Source organism: Taeniopygia guttata, chromosome 7, assembly GCF_048771995.1.
Source record: "Taeniopygia guttata chromosome 7, bTaeGut7.mat, whole genome shotgun sequence".
Taxonomy (NCBI): domain Eukaryota; kingdom Metazoa; phylum Chordata; class Aves; order Passeriformes; family Estrildidae; genus Taeniopygia; species Taeniopygia guttata.
The window spans coordinates 5098004-5107470 of NC_133032.1; the positions used below are offsets into that span (position 1 = coordinate 5098004).

At 35.2% G+C, this 9467-nt stretch overlaps 1 protein-coding gene across 6 annotated transcripts in view; it reads left to right on the forward strand.

Annotated features, from left to right (window-relative positions):
- ZNF148 (zinc finger protein 148) overlaps positions 1-9467 on the forward strand; it is a 42585-nt gene extending 33118 nt beyond the window's left edge. For 5 of the 6 annotated variants that reach the window (XM_072931985.1, XM_072931987.1, XM_030277111.4 and 2 more), the window contains one exon: positions 352-9467. In XM_072931985.1, coding sequence (XP_072788086.1) covers positions 352-1941 — 1590 coding nt within the window. In that variant the 3' untranslated portion in view covers positions 1942-9467. The remainder of the gene's footprint in view (positions 1-351) is intronic. The other variant, XM_072931984.1, reaches the window with a different exon arrangement.

Sequence of the window (9467 nt, forward strand, 5' to 3'; positions counted from 1 at the left end):
CCAAAACACCAGTCAATTCTCCAGTATTTCAGATGGGGCTTTCTCCATTTTATATAAATAAATACATAATGAATGTTTTTTCAGTCAGGATGGGCTATCTGGGTGCACAGGTGGAGCAGAGTCACAGCTGGCTGTGCTTGATTTTATTGACTGTATACTCTTGTTTAACACTTCATTAGAAATTGCTAAATCATCAAGTAAATTCTTTAGAATGAAAGGTTTATTTTCTTTCTGCTAACATATTTATTTTTGCATAATAATAATAATAATGATAATGATAATGATAATGATAATAATAATAATAATAATAATAATAATAATAATAATAACCACCACCATAATCTTTTCCAGTATTTCTCCAGGACCGATCGTGTGCTGAAACACAAACGTATGTGCCATGAGAACCGTGAGAAGAAACCCAACAGAAGTGCCACCAAAGTTGGCTTTTTGCCATCGGAGGAAGATTCTGGTTTCTCTACGCCTCTGAAAGACAGCTCCTTGCCAAAGAAGAAAAGGCAGAAAACAGAGAAAACAAAATCTGGGGATAAGGAAAGTACAGATAAATCAGAACACAAGAAGGACAAAAATGACTATTTGCCTTTGTACTCTTCTAGTGCTAAAGTAAAAGATGAATATATGGTAGCGGAATATGCTGTTGAGATGCCACATTCTTCAGTTGGTGGATCGCACTTAGAGGAAGCAAATTCTGGAGAAATACACCCACCGAAGCTCGTTCTCAAAAAGGTCAACAAGAGGAGTCTAAAGCAGCCACTTGAGCAAAGTCAAACCATTTCACCTTTATCTACATATGAAGACAGCAAGGTTTCGAAGTATGCCTTCGATCTTGTGGATAAGCAAAGTTTACTGGACTCTGAAGGTAATGCTGACATTGACCAAGTCGACACATTACAGGAAGGGCCCAGTAAACCTGTACACAGCAGCACTAATTATGATGATGCAATGCAGTTTTTGAAGAAAAAGAGGTATCTACAAGCAGCTAGTAACAACAGTCGAGAATATGCCTTGAATGTAAGTACCATAGCATCTCAACCTTCAGTAACGCAGGCAGCTGTGGCCAGTGTCATTGATGAAACTGCTACAGCCTCAATACTGGACACACAGGCACTGAATGTTGAAATTAAAGGTAACCATGACAAAAATGTCATTCCAGATGAGGTACTGCAAACTCTGTTAGATCATTATTCACACAAGGCTAATGGACAGCATGAGATCTCTTTCAGTGTGGCTGACACAGAAGTGACCTCTAGTATATCCATCAATTCTGCTGAAGTATCTGAGGTGACCCCATCTGAAACGGTTGGAACAAGCTCTCAAGCTTCCTCATCAGATAAAGCTAGTATGTTACAAGAATATTCAAAGTTTTTACAACAAGCTTTGGACAGAACTAGCCAAAATGATGCCTATTTGAACAACCCGAGCCTTAATTTTGTGACTGATAACCAGACACTTACAACCCAGCCAGCATTTCCTTCCATGGAGAAGGTCTACACATCTATACCTGTCAATAGCTTTCGGTCGGGAATGAACTCTCCATTAAGAACAACTCCAGACAAGTCTCACTTTGGACTAATGGTTGGTGATTCTCAGCACCCTTTCCCCTTTTCAGGTGATGAGGCAAATCATTCTTCTTCTTCCTCTACGCAGGACTTCTTGGATCAAGTAACTTCTCAGAAGAAAGCAGAGGCACAGTCTGTTCATCAAGCATATCAAATTAGCTCCTTTGAGCAGCCCTTTAGAGCTCAATACCATGGGGCAAGAGCTGGAATATCCTCTCAGTTTAGCACTGCCAATGGACAGGTGAACCTTCGGGGACCAGGGACAAGTGCTGATTTCCCAGAATTTCCCTTGGTGAATGTAAATGATAGCAGAGCTGGGATGACTTCTTCACCTGATGCCACAACAGGCCAGACTTTTGGATAAGAAATCTTTGTAAATAATACTGGCACTTTAGAACACATTTGTCAAAAGGGGGTTGCTCTGTAAAAGATGGAGTTCTGTACAGCTTTTAAGAGTGCTATGTTAAAACAGAAGTAAGATGATATTAGCAAGACCAATAACTGCTTCTTTATTCTTTTTTTCTTTTTTAAAATTTTTTTTCATTAGCCATCAGTCATTGAACTGCCTTATGTTGGTGCCCCTATCAAAGGCAGTTTATTATTCACTTGTTTGAATCCAGAAAATATTTTACCTTCTATGAAATTTTAAAATAAACAAAATCCCCAGGTAAGACTTTCCCCCATGATTGTTTCCTTGCTGGTTTCCTTGTATGCTTTGGGAGGACAGTTTTTTGTCTGATACTATTCACATTATCATTTCTAAGCTTGGCAGCATAGTTATTGCTCTTCAGCAGGGAATCAACGTGTACTAAACACGCAGAATAAACAAGTAAGATTTGGAAGTCAAACAAATATGCTTTAAAAGAAAGCATTTTCTAGAAAAATCTTCAGTCTCTCTCAGAAATAATTTTAGACCATGTACCCTTTATTTCTGCTTTGCATTACCTTGAGTTGTGTTTAGAGGGAAAGAAAGTGAATTCTGATAGACTAACTCTACTATTTAAAAGTCTAATTAATTTTAAATACTTTAAACACTTTTTTAAGCAAAATGCCTAACTGCTAAAGCCTTTACTTCATTCCGGAAGTAATGTGTATTTCTTTGTACAGTTGAATCTAGATGTAACTTTTTAATTACTTTTTCACATGCAGAAACCAAGATTTGGAAGTTTTAGTTAAAATACTCTGTAGATGACATTCCCAATTGCAAAATGCTTACACAAACAGTGTATTCCAAGATTTAAAAGCTTAATTGTACCTTACCATACATACTCATAACGATTAACATAGAGCACTTAGCCAACTTCATAGTTTTTAATTTCTTCAAAAATCAAACCATTTTTAGATGGTTAGGTTTGATACGGTTGCATCATTTTCATCTCATACAGCAGCTCAAGTAATTCCTTTCCATATACTTGAGATTGGGTATTTTTAGCTTCTGTAAAAACTGTTTTAATTCTCTGTCTAGAATTTTGACAATTCCAATGATTAAATTTATTGAAGTATCCCTGAAAGCTGAAGAAGTGGGCATTCAAATTCCCTATTTTTTAGTGTTTGCTTAGTAAAAGTCACTACAATTTTACCTACCCAAACTGGTGAATGATGCTAGTGAACCGATTTCTTTTTCCAGCCTAGGAGAGCGATCAGAAGTTTTCATTGCATTTCACAGTATAAATAAACTGCAAAGTTTATCCCTGTACCATGGATATGTTTTTTTTGAATAGTACTTTGTCTTGAAGTATACAGTATGGTACGATAAGTAGTTCTGTGTGCATTTTTAAGGTGGTAAGATTTGAGTAGCCTAACTATTGTGTAGTTTAAGTTAACAAGCTTCAGATTTTTGAACTGTATGTTCATTCTATTGCACCTTCCCTAAAGGGACACTGTCTGGTAGTTCAAGGCAGTTTAAGCCTCATGTAGGCTGATTAACCAGGGAAAAACACACACACACACACACGCACATATAGGTAGGTGTGTATATGGTGGCTTTTAAAATAGGATTTCATCCCGGTTTTTACAGCACTGTTGCTAGCTAGTGTCTCTCAGATAAAGCCATCAGGTAGGAGAAAAGGCTGCATCTCAAGGGGCTAAAATATATCCTGTCTTTTAAGAAAGGACTTGAGCAGGACCTAGAACAGTTCCCACCTCTTACCAAAGCAGTAGCAATATTTTTCTGAATTTTTGTTACTAGGGAACTGATCCCTCTTTGTCTTTTCCCTTATGGGAGCACTACTAAAGCACTAACTTCACTTGGTACAGTTGAGGGAGAAAGGGCATTTCTTATCCGTAGCCTGCTTTTTCTATTGATTAGAATACAGTTTATATAAACTAATTTCTTAATACTTTTGTATAAGAAAGCAGGCTCTTTTGATTTGTTGACCCTGTGTGTAATACAGTAAGGCATTTCAGCATGCTGTGACTTACCAATAATTTTGTCTGAATATTTGGCCACGACTTGAAAAGAGTGGGCATCAAGGGAGAAGAGTAAATTCCTTATGGATTATTAATGATACATGTAAAGAAATTTCTTTGAAAGAATATTTTTAAACTGATTTGTGGTCTCTCTGTTTTTTTTTCCTTTATGGTCAGTTTGGTTTTTTGACTTTCCATTGTGTGTTGCACAGAAACAACATAAAGGGTCCCTATATCCCAGGAAACCACCTCTTGTAAGGCATACTTTGTTTTCAGTGTCCATTTCCATGACATCCTAGCTTGTGGTGCCTGAATAATACTGTGTTGGCGCTTTTGTTCCTATGCCCTGATGTTGCAAGGAGATGGCAATTGTACTATTTGTTAAATATAGCAAGGAACAAAAGAAAAAAAGCCAAAAGGCTGGGTTATTACTGTGTTACTGCACTGCTGTGGGCCCATAGGGAGGTAAGAGGAATGAGGGCTCCTTCTCCCTAAGGGGTCTGACTCAGCTTTATTTAAAAAAAGTTGCTGCATTGACACTCTGGTGTGAGAAGGTGATTGAGGACTCGAGGGAGTGGCTCTCCCATGCCATTGTCACACTTGGGAAGCACTCCAAGCTGTGTGAGGGAGCAGGCTGCTGTACAGCCTGAAGGAAGCTGCTCTTCCTTGCAGCCAAACACCAGAGGAGCTGCTGTTCCTGAGATCACAGCTGATTCCCTGGCCTGCTGCTGAGCCATTCCAGCTGCACTCTGTGCCTTAGGACAGGCTGTGACTTCCCCTAAGCCACGGGGGCTGTCTTGTGGGCTTCTTCCACGTGTACAATTAAAGCAGTGGTGTGAGTAGTTGATCTGCTGATGCTTGAAGCTTTCTGCACTGGAGGAGTTAGCCAAATATACTGCTGTGATTTCCTGAGTACATCCCCTTTTATCCTGGAATAAGTGTTTATGTAGTTCTGGGAGGTTTAGCTCTGTAAAAAGCTCTTGCTTGTTTAACAATGGCATTATTTAATAATGTTTTTCACTGCTCAAGTTTTGCTGCTTTTAATCTGCTGCAGATGCAGAGTCTTCACATTGATCCGGTCATTTTTGTTAGTTTTCTGTGTATGTGTGGGAAAAAGCAGCTTTGGTTGTCTGTTCTGTTCTTGTGCTGTCAGTATAAGGCTGGGGTGAGCATGGAGATTCCCCTAAGCTAACAGCAGCCATTCCTACTGAAAGGTCATGGGAGCACCAGATACATGTGTGTGTAAGGTGGAATTTTTGGGGATATCTACTAGTGATAGAACCATGATAATTTTGAAAAAGAGGAAATTGATGACATTTATTACTAAACTCTCTCTCTACTTATATATATATATATATATATATATATATATATATATATATGTATATATATACATGCACTTATTTATAGGCCAGATTTTGGTCCTAAATTACTTGACAGTGTCCCTTTTAGCATGAATCTTTTGATATGTTTTGCCATTAACATAACAGACAATGAAGGAATCAGCTTGTAATGGTATACTAATAGGCATTTACATTTTCTTCATTTGATTTGAGAATGAATTAATCATAAATTACGAGTTTTGGGGAGAAGGATTAACCATGTGTATTACTGTATGTTGGTTTACGAATAATAACATAAACAATTTAAATTGGATGATAAAAGAACCATGTTTATGATCTTGTGTCTCCAAGTGTTGTCTTTAGGAAAATTGTGTTTCAAGCAAAAAATAGGACAAAAAAGTATTCATGTAAAATAACACCTATATTATTTTTATATTGTACTTGTTGGTTTTTTTGGATGATGGGAGCTTTTCATTGTTAATTGAGAAGTACAGTAAAATCTTGCTAATTCACTGACCTCTAAACAGAGCATCTGACAGGTTTCTACATCCCTCATGGTCCTTTCCCACCTCTCTGCAATGGTCTAAAAAGTACTGTAGCAAGGTCTCTCACAATTATGATGTACTACTTCACCCAAGTATACTACAGCATCTCTATTAGTATACTAGGAGGTAGAAGGAGTATTGAAAACTAAATTGCAGTTGTCAAAATAAATTAACAAAGTACTTTTTGTGATGTGACATCCTTGTTTTTGTTGCCTGCTTCTTCACTATTTTCAAAATTGTAATTTGTAAAGGCTTTCTAAGGCATTGCTGCAAATTATTGGGGTTATACTGTAACTTTTGGAGTTTATTCTGAAATATTCATGTTCTCCTATGAAAACTTTCCACCTGAACAGATACATTATATTCCATGCTTGATCAGGATATTTTTATAGAATTTGTATCATATCTAGTAACTATTTGAAATGAACCAAAATATTTGGATGAATTAACTCTGAATTTTGCAGCATTGGATTACATTATGTATGTATATTTGCTAACTGAATTTTCTTGGCTTTGAGAGCTTTGATTTTTATTCTTTGTTTGCTTGTTTTAATACCATTACAAATTGCAGGGAAAATCCTAATACTCCAGGGAATCCATTTGGAAATGTTAACAGGCAGAAATACATTTATGCAGTTGGTACCAGTACACATGTGAACTTCCAAATTACATGGTTGGTACTGAAGCAAATGAATAATTTTACAATTTCCTAGAGTTAAATGTCTTACTAAAATGAAGCCTTGTAACTTTGAAAGTTCATTTGACTTAGGGTAATGCATGTTTATGTTAGGCATGTAATGCATTTAGCTGAAACTCACTTTGCAAAAGACAAGCACTAAGAAAGTATTACTGCTAATAAAAAGACACATCTTTAATTTGAAAGTTTAACTTCTGTTCAAGTACAATTTGCTTTGTGTCAGGGAAATAAATTTATAGTTGCTTTTGCTCTACTCAACATACAAAACCTTCTGTTTCCTTTTTAAAATTACATCTTTTGGTAGGAAACACAAACTGAGGCAAGCAAACATTTCTGAGAGTTGTTTCTTGCGTTCCTTAATCCAATGGATGGAAAGGTAATATTGTGTAAACAACATTATTTTATTTTTTTATGCAATATCATGCTGTAAATATGATTTATCAAATAAGGATGTACCTATGATTGAATCTTTGATTCTGCACAGCTAGAGTTTATATATAAATATAAATGTGTCTTGACAATCAAGGACTTATGTCAGTCTTCCTTTATGACGTTTCTTATTGTTATGCATTCCATTTGTTCGACTTGAGTATTTGTATTGTCTGTAAAGTATGTAATGTTTTTATAGCTTGTTTAAAAACAAACAGAAAAGCCTGTAAATATAAACTGATCACAGAACTGCTCTGTTAGAAGGCATATGATGATGTACTGTTTGTAAGCAATAATACATGACAGTGCTAACTTGACAAGTAGCATAAGGATAAGTTCCAAAAATACCTTTGGGAGTTAATAGCCTTGTTTGAGTTAATGAATATTCTTAATCATTTTTTTATAAATAAATTCAGATGTCCTCCTGCTGGAATATATACCATTGTTTACAGAGCACAATTTCAGTCTCAGAGAGGACAGTCTTTAGATCTATGGCTTCGTCCACTTTGAGTGAGAAATGAATGACTTGGCTGCACTTCTGCAAGACGAGGAAGACTGCTAAGGTTGAATAGCTGTGTCTCTAAAAGGATCAGAGACACTATTCTGCTTCTGTGCTGATTCCTGCCAGTTCCTCTACATAAATTTGGAGTCTTTTAAGTCCTGATATTGAACTGATGAGACTTGGGCCACCCATAGAAAGGAATAGTTATCTTATTTCATATGCAGATAAACAGTGAACTTTTGAGTCACCTCTTCCTTTGAGTTGCATATTTTTCAAATTATGAGCTATGAGATGATGAGATGGGTTTATTCTGATAAACTAGATGTCAAACTTATAGTTTGAATTGAATAGGTATTAGACTGTACAGAGAAGCATATCAATTTGAACAGTCATCACTGCTTTAGAACCTCTCCCCCCCAATTTATAAATGTATATGACCTACATTTTATAGAAAAAGAAATGTTTTTAAATGCTAGTCATTTATATAATATGTGCTTTGAAGGATTTGCTAGTCCACTTCTGTCACTTTTAGTACACTGGTATCTTTTATATGTAATGTATGCTTTTTATTATTATAATTATTATTATAATTATTATTATTGTAGACATTTCAGTAGGAGGAATATTGCAACAGTATAAGGGGTTGAAATTTTCATTGTCAGAAATGAATTATACTGGACTTTGTCTGTGTAGTCTTGTCTTTCTTTAAATACTGTCTGGAAGGGAACTTGGTATTCAATAAAGCAAGTGACTTCCTTTTATTTTGAAGGCATACTATATAGTGCTGAATTGGATCTGAAAATGTAATGGATTTGAAGACAGATAAATTAGTACAAAATCTAGTGTACAGAAGAAATGGTCTTATGAAAAACCTGATGATATATATAGTGGAACACTGTTACAGTGAATTTATGATATAGTGCTATTTTCCTGGAGTTCATATGCTTCTTTGTATTTTAGTTAATAAAAAATGATAATTTGTATAGATAAATTTAGGATAATAGGTTTATTTCAATCATTATACAGTATTTCTTTATCCTACAACATCTATTCCATCCCTTTATTATCCGACAAAAGACCGTAGCCTAAATTCCATCAGTTGGAATATGTATATATAGGTGAGAGATGATTTCACAGGATCCTGGAAAGTATGAATTTGCATATTCCTTATGTTTCTGACAGAAATCAGTATGTGTGTCTTTCATTATTCCTGTGAAATGAGGAATTTCGTAATACCAAGAAGAGAATGAGTGTGTGGGTGTGGGTGTGGGTGTGGGTGTGGGTGTGTGTGTGTCCATCTATGGAAGATATTTGGGTCTTAAGGCCAAAATGATAAAAGTATAACAAAATTTAATGTATCTCAACACATGACTTACATTTAATATGTAAAAGAAACATTTAAATTTCATAACTCACAAAAATACAAAAATAGTTTTGCAGGGAACAAAACTATTTGGATAGCAGGCTTGACCAAATGATTTTTTTTTTTTGTTAAACTTGATATATTTTAAATGATTCTATTTCTGCCTTTATTTCTGCCCTAAAAGCAACTTAAAATATTTTGGGAGTTACTCTTCCTGTTCATTTGACTGTGAGTGTAATTTATATCATGGTTTACAAAATGTGGCATGAAGGATTGGATTGTTTTATCTGTATAATACAATGAAAGTTTGCTTTTTTTTTTTTTTCTTTACATAATCATGGTGAATGGTATTGTATTCTTAGACTGATTTATTCATTAAGTGACTTAATGAGTTTCATCACTTTTGACGTTATTGTTTTCTTATGGCTAACTTAGTCTTTTTGGGTTTATAATACCCTTCTATGTATTGTGATACTAAGGGAAGTTATGTTTTTGCTTTATTTTTAATTAAACTAATAGTTTGATAATTTATATTTGCAAATGATGCATTTTAAATGTGGTCACTTGCTGTTTGAAAAATAAAAATATAGAATACTCTTTTA